The sequence below is a fragment of the Plectropomus leopardus genome, chromosome 15 (assembly GCF_026936395.1).
Source record: "Plectropomus leopardus strain MGB_pleo_1.0 chromosome 15, ASM2693639v1, whole genome shotgun sequence".
In the NCBI taxonomy this organism is placed as follows: Eukaryota; Metazoa; Chordata; class Actinopteri; order Perciformes; family Serranidae; genus Plectropomus; species Plectropomus leopardus.
Genome location: NC_142190.1, coordinates 9,273,962 through 9,290,017, shown reverse-complemented (window position 1 = coordinate 9,290,017; position 16,056 = coordinate 9,273,962). Strand labels below are relative to the sequence as shown.

General features: G+C 38.8%; 1 protein-coding gene across 1 annotated transcript; it reads left to right on the top strand.

Moving 5' to 3' along the window:
* Positions 1 to 451: 451 nt before the first annotated feature.
* LOC121952270 (adapter molecule crk-like) lies at positions 452 to 15,333 on the top strand. Its single transcript, XM_042498841.2, has 3 exons — positions 452 to 2,104; positions 4,990 to 5,594; positions 9,246 to 15,333. The coding sequence occupies exons 1-3, from the start codon at positions 1,885 to 1,887 to the stop codon at positions 9,378 to 9,380; spliced, it is 960 nt and encodes a 319-aa protein (XP_042354775.1). The 5' UTR covers positions 452 to 1,884; the 3' UTR covers positions 9,381 to 15,333.
* Positions 15,334 to 16,056: the final 723 nt, after the last annotated feature.

Sequence of the window (16,056 nt, the reverse complement as noted above, 5' to 3'; positions counted from 1 at the left end):
GATACGTTACTGTTTTTATAAGGGGGCCACATGCATATTTTACATATTTAGGGATACATTTATGCATATTCCTCAAAATTGTATCAAACTACTGTACTTTTTTCCAGGTAAATAATGAAATGTAATGTTCTGTAAAGTTACACCCCAAACTGGAAATGTCTCTCTTCATGAAAGAAATGCGGAATGAGAGATATTAACATGTTTTTGCAATGATCATCCATAATCAAACCATAACCTGTCAGTTAAGTTTTATCAAATATCCAGGGGCCCACATTAAAAACACACTCTAATGGAGAAGCCATGATGAAAATCTTGAAAGGACTGATTTTATTTGTTTTTTCTTTTTTACGTTTTTGGTCATAATGGCAAAAAAAAATGTTCGGAAAAATGTAGGATTTCCTGTAGATTGTGTCAGAAATAGCTTTATTATATGGAACCTCTTTCTTTATAACACTGTCAGTGCCATCTACTGGTAGAACAAATATAGTGCAGGCTACTGACAGAAGTAAAAATATTATTAGGGGGAAACATTTCAGGTGCAAATCTTTCAGTATTACATAGCAGTAGTGTTTTTTTAAACTGTGCGTTTCACAATCTCTCTTCTCTTCTTTGAGTTCAAAACCTCGTGCATTTTTGATTTTGTTTGTGACGTTGCAATGTATGATTTGCTATAAAGCAAAAAAAAAAATGCTTTATACTCATAAAATGCATTTGTTAGCTGTTTAAAAAAGCTAATCAAGAGCAAAATCTGCAGAATAGCTTAATTGTGACGCGTTTAGGGCTTCCAATAGTTAACCCTTTGAAACCTGGAGCGACATCGTTTAAGCTGCTTTCAGATGCCATCGGTGTGGTTTCTTTCAAAAACAACGGGAGAAAAGTCAACGAGCAAATTTGGAAAGTAGTAGATTTAGAAAGTTTAAAAGGGAAAGGGAAAAAAGAAAAAAAGCTAGAAAAAAACAAAAACGATCATAATTACATATTTAAAATTATGTGACAAAATATTATCTAAGCACTTCTCCCCAACTTTGCATGTTTTTTTTTTTTTAATCTTTTGGTTTCTTTGTTTGTTTTGTGTTTATTGTTGTATTTCCTCTGTGTTTATTGTTTGCATATTTCATTATTTGTGTCAGTGTATTTCGTAAAGCACTTTTACTTCTGTAAAAGGTGCTATATCAAATAGTTGCATTAATAACAATAATAATAATAATATTAACAACAACAACAATAATACATTTCAGGTAATCTTCTTGTACTTTTAACTAATTTCTGGCTATTTTTTGGGTCATTTCTTGAATCGTTGCTCAGTGTCTTCCTCCCATGTTTTTGAAAGAAATCAAGCCAATTTGCTCAGGTTTCAAGGGGTTAAAACATTACCTGCGAACAATTCAAATGGCTGCATTGAGCTACCACGTTGTTCTGAGTCATTCCGTGCCTTTGCGATATTTGCTGTTTGTAAACTAAATAAATAAAAGCAGCTGCAGTGTAAAGTCCCGTAATCTATAAGAAGTCTTTGAGTCGTATCTATAATGTTTTTAAAGGGGCGTGAATGCAGCGCTTCCCATTGACCAGGCATCCCTTCCGGTAGATGAGGTCAACTTTTCCCTAGATCCGCCATTTCAGTCCCGGAGTTTCTTGTTGCACATTAGTTTTGAATTTTATTTTTTGTCATTTTAACATTTTAGCAGTTGAGTATTGAGTATAGCGGTGCGACAGAAGTTTCCCCAACTTAAACACATTAACAATACTCGTGGAAGTTGCCGAAATTGTGGTATTAAACGGGTTTTTTTTCGGGGGAAGCGTTAGTCTACCAAAGTTTTTGTATGAGTTGCGGATAGGGAGAGGCGAAGGGGAAAGGCCTCAAGCCTCGGACGGGATTTCACAGCCATGGCCGGTAATTTTGATGCCGAAGACCGCTCTAGCTGGTACTGGGGCAAGTTAAGCCGCCAGGAAGCAGTTTCTTTTTTACAGGGACAGAGACATGGCGTTTTCCTGGTGAGAGACTCAATAACCAGCCCTGGTGACTACGTGCTGTCCGTCTCAGAGAACTCCAAAGTGTCCCATTATATAATCAACAGCATCAGCAACAACCGGCAATCTGGCACAGGTAATGTTTCATTATTTATCACCTAGCTAGATATTTGACTCACCCTGATATGCACGTCCATCCTGTGTTAATATTGCAATGTGTATTTTCATTTTAGTAGTGAATTGCTTTGATTTAGCCCCGTTACGCGCCACTCTCTCGTCAAGCCACGCCAAACCCCCACTAATAATTGTCCAATTTTAAAATTTAATAGTAAAGCTGAGGGTATACTTGAAAATAATCATAGGTTTGTATATATGTGCTATGTTTTCCGGAGGCACTCTCAAATTCGGCATATATGTGGTACAAAAATATTCACTCTTTTGAACAAAAATGAAACTTTTACATGTGGTTTACTCTGCTCGCTGCCGCCCACCGCGGTGTATTTTGGACCGTGTAGCTAACTGCTAAGCTACATGGGTAGAGCAGAAGAGTGAAGTGTTAAAACTTTTGACTGATATTATAAGTGATTTATGGGATTAGCCCTCGTTTATCACATGTCAAAGTTTAACCTTGATAATTCAAAAGGAACCACAGGTGACGCAAATGTTGTTCACATTATAAATAAGCAGCGTGAAGTTAAGTTGGTTACTTTTCAAATGGAGTTTGGTGTTACTTTACGACTAGCAAGCTAGTTAGCTCTGAACAACCAACCAGATTTTACTGATATTATTTATCACTTTTTCTTGACTGAGAGTTGAGCATAGGGGTATTGGGGGTTGAGGTGGTGTTTTGCCCTCGTGTAGGCAGCTGGACGGTAGCTCAGTGGCCAGCGGTGGTGAGGTGGGCTGGGCTGCTGCAGGGCTTGAATGGAACTGGGCAGGCTGGGCTGTCACAACTGGAGATGACTGGTCAGATTGGCGTTTCTGGAATGTCTGTGATCCTGCCCTGTTGCTCATACATAGCCCTGCTTCCAGGTCTGCTGCTGTGCTTGTACCTCTTTATGGCTGGTGCTGAAATCTTGTCCTTTCCGGGCATCCCTGGTGTTGGGGTCATTTTTTATCTCTGTCACCCTGTGGTAAATCATCTATTGTGAGTGGAAAGTTGGGGCTGTGCTTGAAGCTGAGGAAAATATGGTGCCACATTTAGACCGAAACAAGCATGATGTGATGTGCACACCACTGACATTGAGTTAACTTTTTGAAGAGAGTACGAGTGTAAGTGTCTTTCATATCAAATTTGACTCATTGGACATCCTGGCTAAAAGTATCACCTCAAAAAATGTAAAATGCATCTCAAAATGATGTAGGCCAGTGACACTCAACCTGCTTTGCTTTGGGGGACACTTTTGCAAAATGACAGGAGGCCAGAGGGTGTTTCTAGGATTTTAGGGCATTTCTCAGATTTGAGAACATTTCTAGGATTTTTGGAAATTATTTGGATTTTAGGACATTTCTCGGATTTTTGGATGTTTCTAGGATTTAAGGACGTTACCACAATTTTAGGACATTTCTCAGACTTTAGGATGAACAAGCTCTATTGTGATTCTTTTTTTAATCACTCTTGCACCTTGTGTATACTAAATTTACAAAAACAGTTCCCAGTGTAAATCATTTTATTTTTATTGTGAATTAGAAAATGGTTGAGGTTCCACCCTGCACCCTATTGGGGGCCAGATTTGGCCCGAGGGCCATAAGTTGAGCACCATCCATGTAGGCTAATGTCACCCAATTTTCTTACATATTTCATAAAGCTACGTGGTGGATTTGTCAACCTGCAGATAATTTGTTATGTTGTCTCTACCGAGATTTCACAGTCACATTTTCCAGACCTGAAAAAGTCATGGAACTATTTCTAACAAATCATTGAAAGTTTTGGAAAAGTTGTGGAATTTGTTTTGTTAAATAACATTTCTACAGTATTTTTTGTAGATAACCCTCCATGCAATGTAACATACCAGAAATGTTATTTTCTGTAGCTGTCGATGTGATGTTGCTCTCAAACGCATCGATGTGTGACAACATTTTGTTTACCATCACATACGTTTCTATGTTCTCCTCATGCATCTCATCTCTAACTTAATGTATTCCAGACAGCCAAAATTATATTTGGCTATAGTTTAAATCTGATATGTTTGAAAAAACACAGAAGGAATGGGGCAAGACTTTTTAGAATATATTTTTTTCAGAATATATTTGCATCATGTTATTAATCATGCACTTAAACCTCTGAATTACCCACAGCCAGACACTGAGGTTATTGTTGTTGTTTTTTAAATAAATGCATCGTTTCAATTACCTGGAACATTTACTATAAAGTGCTAGAAAATTACATTAGTCCCATCTGGGACTATATTCTGCAGGCTAATCATTCCCATGATCTCATAGTCTCTCCAAACACAGACTTTTGAGGGAATATTTCATTTTCTTGCTTACGGTGTGAATACAAAGTCAGAGCAAGCTGGTCCGTGCTGCCAGTAATATTGGCTCCTGTCGAGAAATGTTGGTATTTATCACAGGAAGGAGGAAAAATTGATACAGCATATTATAGCGATATATTTGCATGGGAATATTTTATCAATACAGGGACACCAAGTATCAATGTTTTTTAAATAAAAGATAATGAAATAAAATGAATTGCTTTTTCAGTCCACTATTTACATTTTGCTGCAATAAAAATGGTTGAATTGAGATGAACAGATGGAAAACAGATGGTGACAGTTTTCCTTTAGGGACATCATTTGCAGTTGAAAAAAAGGTAATAAATGACAATATATGTTGTTGCAATACTCAGTGTATCACAAAATGTTTAAAATTGCGATATTATTGAATCACGACTTAAGTATTGTGATAACATTGAATTGTTGGGCCTCTGGTAATTCCCACCCTGAGTATATATTTGATTTTTGACGTATTTGTTTCCGTTTTACCTTCAACAAACTAACAAAGTCACCTTTCTTCTGCCAGGTTTGGCTCCGCCTCGGTTTCGGATCGGGGATCAGGAGTTTGAGGCGCTGCCGTCCCTGCTGGAGTTTTATAAAATCCACTACCTGGACACCACCACCCTCATAGAGCCCATAAACAAAGCCAGGCACGCAGGATTGATCAGCTCCTCCTCTGTCGGCGCCCCGCAGCAGCCCGAGGAGGCCGAGTTTGTACGAGCGCTATTTGACTTCCCTGGCAACGATGAGGAGGACCTCCCCTTCCGCAAGGGCGACATCCTGCGGGTCCTGGAGAAGCCCGAGGAGCAGTGGTGGAACGCTGCCAACCAAGATGGCCGAGCCGGGATGATCCCTGTACCCTACGTGGAGAAGTACCGGCCTGCCTCGCCCACTGCTGCCGGCCTGGGTCCCCCTGCTGCGGGGACTGGACAGGGGGGGCAAGTTGGAGGGGTAGTGGGCAGCACAGACGGAACAGGGGCCCCTCAGGCGAACCCTCCGGGGGACCCAGGCCAGTACGCTCAGCCTGTGGTCAATGCTCAGCTTCCTAACCTACAAAACGGGCCCGTGTATGCCCGAGCCATTCAGAAGAGGGTGCCCAACGCCTACGACAAGACAGCGCTCGCTCTGGAGGTAACAGCTCCATCTAGGGATGCACAGTATTACATTTCTGTAAATGTTGGATTTGCATGTGTTTTCTGATAAAGATAAATACACATTTGTTTTTCCAGCTAACTGCAGAAAACATCGAGTCTCTCCTGTAGTGGCATTAACATATTATTACGCCTACTCTTCGCGTGAGTTCCTGCTGGTGGCAAATGCAGACATAAAATACGATGCTTTTTAAAAATGTACAAATCCACTGGGCAAAACAAGAAAGTTACTTTTATCAATCTTATATGTAAAACATGCCAGATTTATTCTTGCATAACACATTTTAAACAAAACTGTAAAATTCATTCAAGATTTAAGATTCAAGAGGGTTTATTGTCATTCCAAAACATGAGGTTCATTGAAAGGGAACGAAACTGAGTACTGACGTCCCGGAAAGCAGCAAAAAATAGGACACTAAAATCTACAACCAGCAGACACAACAGATGAATACAACAAAATAAAACAATAGTCTAAGATTAATAAAACCACAGTGCAAAAATAAAAAAAAACAGTACAAATTTTAAAGTGCAAATGCATTAATAAATATAAGTATAAATATTCAAGTATTATCCGAGCGGGCTTTTATGACGCTCTCACAGAGACAAACTGGACAACAGCCAAAACCACGGTGAATGTGACCTATTTCAACTAACTGAAGTTGCGTAATTAAAGCTTCAGCATATCTACCTGTCATATCAGCAGAAATGTAAATTACAGACCCATGCAGATATTTCGTTTTAAAGTCATGATCTGCTGATACTGACGACGTGATGATATTATCGTACGTCCCAAACTCCATCCACCACTCAGTTTCTCCAAGGCTGTCCCTCTATTCACTGCTAACCTCTTACGGCTCTCTGTTTTCTGTTTGTGGCTCTCAGCTGAGGCAGTGTAGATTGTCCTGATTGTTAATGGCTTACTCATGCATGTGTGCATACACACAAAGTATCTTTACAAATGCTGGCTGACAGCGCGCATGAAGACATTCACGGTGGAGATGGCACTATAGAAAAGACAGACACAGATCCTTTACAGTCGCCTGTCTTTATGTACACATGGTGGCCCAGCGGATTCATGTGAGTGTTACAGTGGATGTTCATCATCACTGCAGGCATGCTGTGGTTAGTTATTTTTGTTTTTACAACAAATAAGTAAACATCATTTGCTCAGATTAGTAAACAAAATGCAAACAATAATGGAGGTTAACAAAGACAATTTATCCAGTTGTCCTCCATGGTGATCTGAGCTCTGTGTCTCCACCTCACACACACACACACTACTGACTGTTTTAAATCAAAAATATATTAGTCCATCTCCATCAACTCCATCAATTACAGCTGCTGAAGAAGAATTTTCATGCATCCTGAATGGCTCGTCATTAACCGCCATGTTTAAGTAATCTCAGCGGGTGAACTTCTGCTGACACGCTGGCTAGCTGGTAATGGGTCTGACACAGGGCGCCGTGGGAAAATTTGGTTACATCGGTGGTGGTGTTTCCATAAAGTGGGTCTGTGTTAAACTCGGTGAGAGCTGCAGAAGAGCAGATTAAAAAAAAACTGAATTCAGTAAACTAATTTGACTGCCACAACAAATGTAATCAGTCTACATACACACTACCAACTTTAAACACAGCCAACTCTTAAATTCCTCAGCTGTTTATCTGAGCCTTCTCAAGAAACACAGACGGCACCATTTTGTTTGAAATAACAAGAGAGGAAGACGCCTTGTGCTTCTGTGTGAGCCAGAGCAGACTGGATGACATTAAACTGTGTTTACGAACCTCGTCTGCTGTTAAAATAGGTCACAATGTGTTTGTGCAGCCTGTCGAAGTCTAGACCATTTGTCGGAAACACTGAGAGAAGTCGAGATGCATCACAGTGCTGTGCACCATACTCTCACTGTAGATAAGGACCAGCAATTATTCAGTAATTTACAACAGACTGTGTTATTTGGAAATTAAATCCTATTTAAAGTGCGCTGTCTGCAAAACAGTTTGTAACCGGGAATTACAACGTCCTGTGATTTTCATCTACTTGCTGTAATTGACTTCTTCTGAGGGTCTAACTCACCTTTTTTTTAGTTTCTAACATAAAAAATCATAATTAAACCACCACATCAGACAGACCACCAACCGATGTAAAAATGGGCACTTAAATTAGGACTGGACGGAAGAAGTTTAAAAGCAAATAAACAGCTGTAGCCTCCAGACGTCTGAATTAACAGCCAGATCTCTGACTTGTTCAGCAATTCAGACAATTGATATAGTGATATTGTGCTCATTATTAGTGCTCCTACATACCAACATTACTCAGCTACAAACATGAGAAATAGTGATAAAAAGTGGTGACCAAAGTCTGCAAAATTCCCTTTTTTGTCAACCGGCCAAATCGCTAGTGAACGCTCAAATGTATCCTGACGCTCAGTAAGAGTGGGAATCACAAGAAACCAATCAAATGATCACAATTGTTTTTTTTGTAAAAATATAGCATTATTGTGATATCCAGCAGGCGATTTGAGATGGGCTGCCATTCCTCTTGTTAGCAAAATGATCAAAATGCATCCCCTTTGTTAACCTGCCAAAATAAACCTGTACTGACCTCACCGCGCTCAGCTGCTACAGTTACATAATTCGAGGTAAAGTTGCACCATCAAAACTATGGTGTGTTTTGAAAGATAAGCATTACTAATCAGATGCTGTGGACACGCTGCTGCTGCAGAGCTGAATCAGCTGCTGGCGCTGCACAGAGCAGATCCATCCAGACAGGAAGTCACGAAAGAGTGCCGGTCAATTTCAAAATAAAACAACTAAAACAGACAAGAAAAGGAAACCATTTAACTACATGCATAGCACACTTACTCATGATAGAAGCACAAAAATCAAGGAAACGACCAAATCGACTAAATCTCCACAGGTCAACGAAATCGTGCTGGATAACTGGATAAAACGGAATTGAAGAATTAGTAATGTCACAGTAATGTTAAAGGTGTCCTAAAATCTTATGTCACTGTCGTAGTGCACTGATCTCTCGCTCGGTATCTCTCCCGTCCTGTTTGCAGTAGCGTCGCGCCATTTCAAGTGCTAGATTTATACACAGCTGTACAGGTTGTTGTAAGTCATTTAACAATTAATTTATCGGCATGTTTCTTTGACTGTGATGGAAAAAAATCGCCTCACTTCCTCAAACAGAAAGTGGCTGCCGTGAACAAACACACTGTCAGGCTGAATGAATGAAGTGGAGCAAAATGTAATTCAGTGTGATTATCAGGCTAAAGCGGCTGATGTGAAAGTAAACGTGAAGAACTGAACTTTTGGCAAGCTTGAAAACTACAGTTGCTGCATCATTCAAACAAGAAAATAAGTCTGCAAACTAGTTGTGTCACATTGTTTCTGTGTAGCGCTTTAACGAGGATTACTGTATGTGGTTTTGCTGCAGTTGCACAGATGAAGATGCGTCAGTCAGTGTTGTATCAGCTCTGTTCGTTCTGCAGGATTGATAGAAATTGAGTCAGATTGAGCTCGTATTGATACGTCCGACTCGCATAAACTGATCTTTCCTTTTAGTACGAAGCAGAGAGAGAATGTGTGTACTGTGCCTCTGCATTTATTTATCTATTTTTGTCATGTCACAGGTGGGAGACATGGTAAAAGTGACCAAGATCAACGTGAACGGCCAGTGGGAGGGTGAGTGCAAGGGCAAACGAGGCCACTTTCCCTTCACCCATGTTCGACTTTTGGAACAACACCATCCTGATGACGAGAGCTGAGAAACACACGCGCTCCGCATCACCTCGACAGTGTCCAGCACATCCCTTCTCTTTGGTCATTTCGCTACGCTCGGAATAAAAAAAGATTTATACAAGCACACAAGTACATGAACCTTTGAGCTCAGCCAATCGGGCGCTCCCGACTCTGCCAACACCAGACGTGTCGGGTCATCTTCAAGAGTTTACACTAAGGTCAGACTGATATCGGTTCGCCCATATTAGCTTTTTTTAAAGTCAGCATTACACACATTCCTCCTTGACTACTTCTCCAAAGGCTGCGATATTTCTCGTATTCAGATAGATAGCAGCATTTATTTGTTAACTATTTATTAATGTTACATTTTTATAAAAAAGCACACGTGTTTTGTTTCATGCAGAACTTCATGGGAAGCTCAGTTATCGCAGATATCACAGATTTAGGTAAATTTATCCTTGCTTAGCTCCACGACTGAAAGCAGAGGTTTAACACAAACCTTTAGGAACGCAGCTGGGCTTTGGAGCTGATTTGGCAAAACGGCCAAACAGTGTTTTAACAATTTCAGGAGCCGCCAAAAAAAAAGATGTTTACTTACATTGTGAAAATGACGTTTGTAAATCAGCTAAGATTTTTTTGTTGTTGAGATACATCAACTTCCCAACATGAACCTATAAATAGCCCTTATTTGAATCCTGTCATATAAGTTTTAAAATTCAGTAATAGCCAAATGAAGAGTAATTATCAGCCGTTTTTCATTTGAGCAAGCCCGACACCGAGCGATTGGTAGGCGGGGCCAAAGGAAACACGAGTGTGTGTGCGCTCTATGGTCAGATAGATGTTGAGGATTCAAGTAATTTTGAACTTCTGTCGGCTTTATACGCCACTGAGCAGCTTTCATAGGAATGAACAGCGCCCCGCCTCCAGCGGCGTCTCCAGTTCTCTTTATATGTTCGTTGATAAACTAGCTGAGTCATGAAAAAAAATTGGACACAAACTCCAAAGCCGTTTTATGTATTTTTTGTACTATTTAGCAGGTTTAAAAGTGAGACACTGTTTTTTTTCAGGGGCTTTCACATCTAACCTGTTTGGTTTAAACAAACTGGCAAGCAAAAGCTGTTTATTGAACTCTGACATTAGGGTTGCAGTGACATACAGGTTTCAAGGTTTACTGAGGTATGAAAACTGACATATATCACACCGTGTGCATGGAGAATCTCACATTTTTGGTTATTTTCAAAAGGGAGACTTTTTACACATACTGTTTTTAAAAAACAGTTTCAGTTCTAGTAATAAAATGTTTAACCACAAAAGCCCTTCTGTTTTCATCCCTGTGAGGGTCATTATAACTGATGCTAATATTAATTCTGCAATACCATGGTATTTTCTGAGCTGGTATTGTACCATGAAAATCTAATAGCGCTGCAACCCTACTTACAAGAGACTCCTTAGGTTATGATTTCTGTCCTACTTTGAGTATTTTATCATTTCTTCATTAAAAAGTGAGTGAAACGTATGGACCACACAGTAACCATTCTGACTAATGTTAAAGCACAAGATGCATTTTTGTCCTGTTTTCTACATATTAGGTATTATTTATATAACACACAAAGTCCTAATAGTAATGCTTACAACCATGAGCTGCTGTTAGTTGTTGACATTTCCCTTTGTGGGTCCATGTAGCGCTGCTGACTCAGGTCAACAGTCACCAAACGATACAGTCAGTGAGCCTCCTGTCAGTCTACAACACTTCCTGTTTACAGCTTTTTGCTTGTTTGCAGGAAGTCAATGTCAACAGGAAGTTAGGCGTTGATCAACAACCAGTGGACGCTGTGACTCGATGTAGCATCTCAATAAAAGCTGCTAACACTAAAATAATTTAGTTCTGAATGGAATAAAAAAGCATTAGGAGACATTCAATGAATATTAATGGAAACTGGTTTTCGTTTGAATTGTGGCAGAATGTCTGTTTCGATCATTTTAAATCAAAATCACAACCGATATCAGTCGAACCCTAGTTTACACACCTCCAGTCCAGTTTTGAAGTCTGCAGAGTCATCCCCCTCTTCCCTTCCTGTGTCAGCTGTGTGTCCCACCCACTGCATTTCATTCACACACTGAAGGGAAAAAATCGATTGCACACAGGAGACAAAACACTCTGCTTCTCTGGCAGAATCATGAATCAGTGAGTTTTTGTAGTGCCAGACTGTGAACCTCAGAGCGAAACGAGCAAAGACTTTTCCCGATGACTCTGTCGTATGGAGAAGACGACTGCACCAACTCATTACATCCCACACTACAAACCAAGTCCTCTTTTTTGTGCTAAAAGTGGAAAATATTATGATAGAATTGACTATATATATACACACACACACACACCTTACATGCTAAATACTGTAAACATTTGTTTTCCTTATATTTGATTTTCTTTTACTTTTTTGTTACCAGAGACTTTACACTTATTATTGTACGTTCCTCTTTTGAAACACTATTCAGCGCCAACATGGATGACTTCAAACGCAGCTGTGTGAAAGAACAAAATAAGCACCCTTTCAAGGAGGAAGGAAAGCTCCCCTGAGGCTGTTTTAGAAGATGAGAGGAAAAAGGTTGAGGGATTTTATTTTTGTCTTCCAGCAGGGTTTTTATGACATTGTTATTCAAAGATGCTTTTAAGATAAAATTCACTTCAAAACACTAAATGCTACTGCATTTTTATGTATAACTGGTAAAACAAATGCCACTTTATGTCATTTGCTGCACCATGATTGACACTTGCTGTAGGTTTATGGTTGTTCATCAGCTTTTTCCATGTTGGATACACTATATTATTACACATAAAGCTTTTTTTTGTAACACATAGGCCTACTGAGCATCACGTCAGTATGAAAATAAACCCTGAAATGTTTTGTACTTCAGGATTTTTTCTCTCCTTTGCTAAATTTAATATTCCAACATCCGGTTTCAGAATATGCCGTAAGACCTTTTCCTCAAAAGCAGGCAGAGCAAACACCAGCTCAGGATGTCCCCTTAACACTACTCGTGTTGTTACTTTGGGTAACCTAGTAAACACAAACAAGTAAATGCAAATTGTGCTGTAAACAGCGATGAGACTGTTTCAACGCTGTCAACAGTGACGATAACGCTGTTTTTTTGAAAGGTACACTATGCAGGATTGATGGTTACTGTTTGTAAACACGCCCATGAAAGTGAAAAGACAAGCAGCCAACCCCAGATTTACTCTTATTTCACCTTGCCATGTTGGCGTTAATCGGTGTGGTGTCTGCTGCGTGTAATCTGACACCTGGTCGCCGTCCTTGTTTATAAAGCCCCGACCTCACCTGGGTAATGTGGGGATACGTGTCCAGAAATAATCCAGAGTACAGAAAATAAAAAAATACAGGCAGAGAACAGAGACTCTGCAGAGAAGTGATGATTAAGTGGGATTGCTTCTGTACAAATCTAAAGTATTTTTCTCTGTCTTTTTTTTAAAATCCTGCAAAGTATACCTTTAACAAAAAAGTAAACATCCTGTGGTCATAGTCTTATTACTTATGTATTATAGCAAACTCAGATTGGGCTGTACCTTTATCGTATCAGCTTTCCCATGATGCTTAACTGCAACGAATGCTTCTTGGTAATGGTAAACTCAAGTAGGAACATGGTGAAACCTCAGCTGTTGTTTTTGTCAGTCACCAGGGAGGATCTGCAGAGTCCTCTCTCCCTTGTGTTTTGTATCAGAAAAGATGAGTTTTGAGCAGGAATTTACTGGCCTGAAGCCTCTACGGCTCGATCAGTCAGTCAGTGTTGTTTTTATTATGTTAAAATGAGCAAGATACTTTCCAAAGCTCTCAATAAATACATTTTTTCCACATAGCTCATTCAACAAAGCCCTGGGGTCAGATGTATAAACCATGCCTATGCACAAAAAACATTCACCGGTCGACAAAAAAGTGAATTTTGCAGACTTTGGTCACCACTTTTTATCACTACTTCTCATGTGTCACTTGCTAAACATAACTGTAGTTGAGACTTCATGCTAACAGGGTGTGTGTATGTATATTGATGCATATATGTATATACAGCATATGCACGGTTTTGTTTTTTTTACAGACACTGAGTGTGACAGCAGAAATGTATCATAAGCTGAGAGACAGAATCTAATGTGCAGCACAATTTTAGGTTAGAAACTAGTTTCACATTGTGTGAATGACTTTTGCAGTCTAAACACCTGCTGTATCTGTATAATATATGCAAGCAAATGCACATTTAATCATTTATGATGTGCTCCATGTGCTGTACGTTGCCCCAAATGTATTTTGGAGATCTTTTTTAAAGCTATTAATATTTGGTTATTTTGCTGTTCCTTTTCAGTGTCTGTGGAGGAGAAAATAGATGTGTTGATTCGTGAACTGTTGAAGGTGCAGCTGTGTCAAGTTTTAGCAAAATGAGAGAAGAAATCAGGCTATAAAACAGATGTAAGAAGAGTGCAGATGCATATTTCTGCATTTGTATGAGCACAAAATTTTTCCCTCCGAAATCTTATGCATCTGACCCCAGATATCCTGAAATGCAGTCAGAGTTTACAGCGTGTTTATAAATTGTGAAAATGTCCCTCCATTTCTTGTTATTGAGACTCAAATTTAAGGAAATTATTTTTTGTATACTACGTTAATGCCATATTTTTGTTATCATGACATGTTTATTAAAAATTTTGAGCCACAGTTGTGGATCATTTACAGCCCTGTCTACTTTAATAAACACATGCATTTTTAAGGCCCTACATCCCACATTTTGTTTTTTTTGTTTGTTAAGGTGAGGCAAAAATGCTGAATCTAAAGACTTTCAGTGATTGATGTGCTGATAAAAAGTCGGCTATGTGTAATGACATTATTCACTCCTAGCAAGGAGTGCCTGTGAGGAGAGTGCAAGGGTATATTAGGTGACCGATTAACACTAAATTACTTTTTGTGTCAACAATCCAATAATTATGAAATGTGCTGCTGCAGTTTTGGTGTGTTAGTGATTTTGGGGGAAGAGTTGGTGTGAGATGTATCCCATTACACAGCATCAGGTCACATTTTGTTTTAGGAAATTAAAATTATGTTGTGTCATTTGTATGGATAAACTTTTGTTTAAAAAAAATGCCTAAATTGAAAATGCAAAATGTGATTTCATTTGCCAAGTGGAGTTACTTTTTGTATCATTTTACATCAATCGGATATAAAAAGAAGTGCTTTAATGGAGATTGTCATCACATTTCCCCGCGTGGTGTCATCTCCTGATTGAATGGAAAGAAGTGATTGTGTTTCGCTGACTGGCCTGTCAGTTATGCAGTGGTACCAATTGTGTTTATGTTTTTTTTTAAAAATCCTTTTCTCTATTTGCTGTAATGCCTTAATGCAAAGTCTTATCGGGTATTGCATTTAGATGCATGGAACTGAAGTCTGCCTTTGAGAGAAATCTCGTTCATAATCATGACGTTTATTGTAACTCAGCTGTGACCCAGCAGTTAATCAGAGATCAATGGATTCTTACAAAACCTTTTTTTTTATTTAAAGAAGATACCACTGATGGCCCTACGATGTGCACCTTATCTCCTCTACAGCTCAAGAAAAAAACACATCAAGTCTCATCATGATAATAATGTTTAATTGCGCTTTTTGTTTTCTTTTTTACCATGATCGTATATTTTTACTGTTGTGCCACTTCACCTTGCCTTTAAAGAGGACTGCAACAAGCAAAAATAGGATTTTTTAAAAGAGATGTACAATGTGTCAAAGTGTTACGAAAATACGTTATTTGAAGTTAAAATTTACTTCTTTTTTTATTTTCTGTAGCATGTAATGTGTTAATATATCTAGTCAATAAAATATGCCAAATTGTCAGTTGGGGCTTAATATTACTGTCTCCAAATAGTTTTCCACAAAATTAAAAACAACATTGTAGTTAAAGGCAGAAATAAAGATGTCTTCGGGTCAACATTGTGGTTGAATACTTCTGCTTTCCAGTGTGATTGTATACTGAACACCATTTCCAGATGACTCATATTATCTACACGACTTAGGGACTGGTCATTATTTATTTATGATGGGGGGATGTTTTTTATTTTGGCTTTGGGTAGGGGCATACACATTTAAATGGTTGTATTTTTTTATTGTCTGCCTTTAAAAACATTTTTTGAAAAGAAAACATGTCTTGCAAACCTGTATAGGGCATGTTTTCTTTAATATATCTATCAAAGTCAAAAACTGTAAAAACACAAATTATAGGAGTTTCACATTTTTGTAGATCCGTGAACATATGTGCAACAAATGCCTGTCAAAACATAAATAACAAAAAAATAACCAAGTATCCACATCTAGCCCTAAAATGCTGTTATTTGGAAAGAGGTTCGTGTATTTTCCACCAGCACAGGGGAGGCTCAAGGAAAAATATTTGTAGACTTGGGGTGGGTAAAAAAAAATGTACAAAAAACGAAGACACATCCTAGCCACCCCTGTCCTCTAAAAAGTTAAGAACAGCTCCTTATTAGATATAGTTAAAAAAAAATTGTTTTTTTTAACTCCAGGATTTTGTATTCAGGTTTTTACTTATAACCCTATGAAATGTGGGGCGACATCACTTTCCATGTGCTGCTTTCAGGTGCCATTCACAAGTATTTAAACATTTAAACCCTGAGCATAGGCTACTGGTTTCATTTCT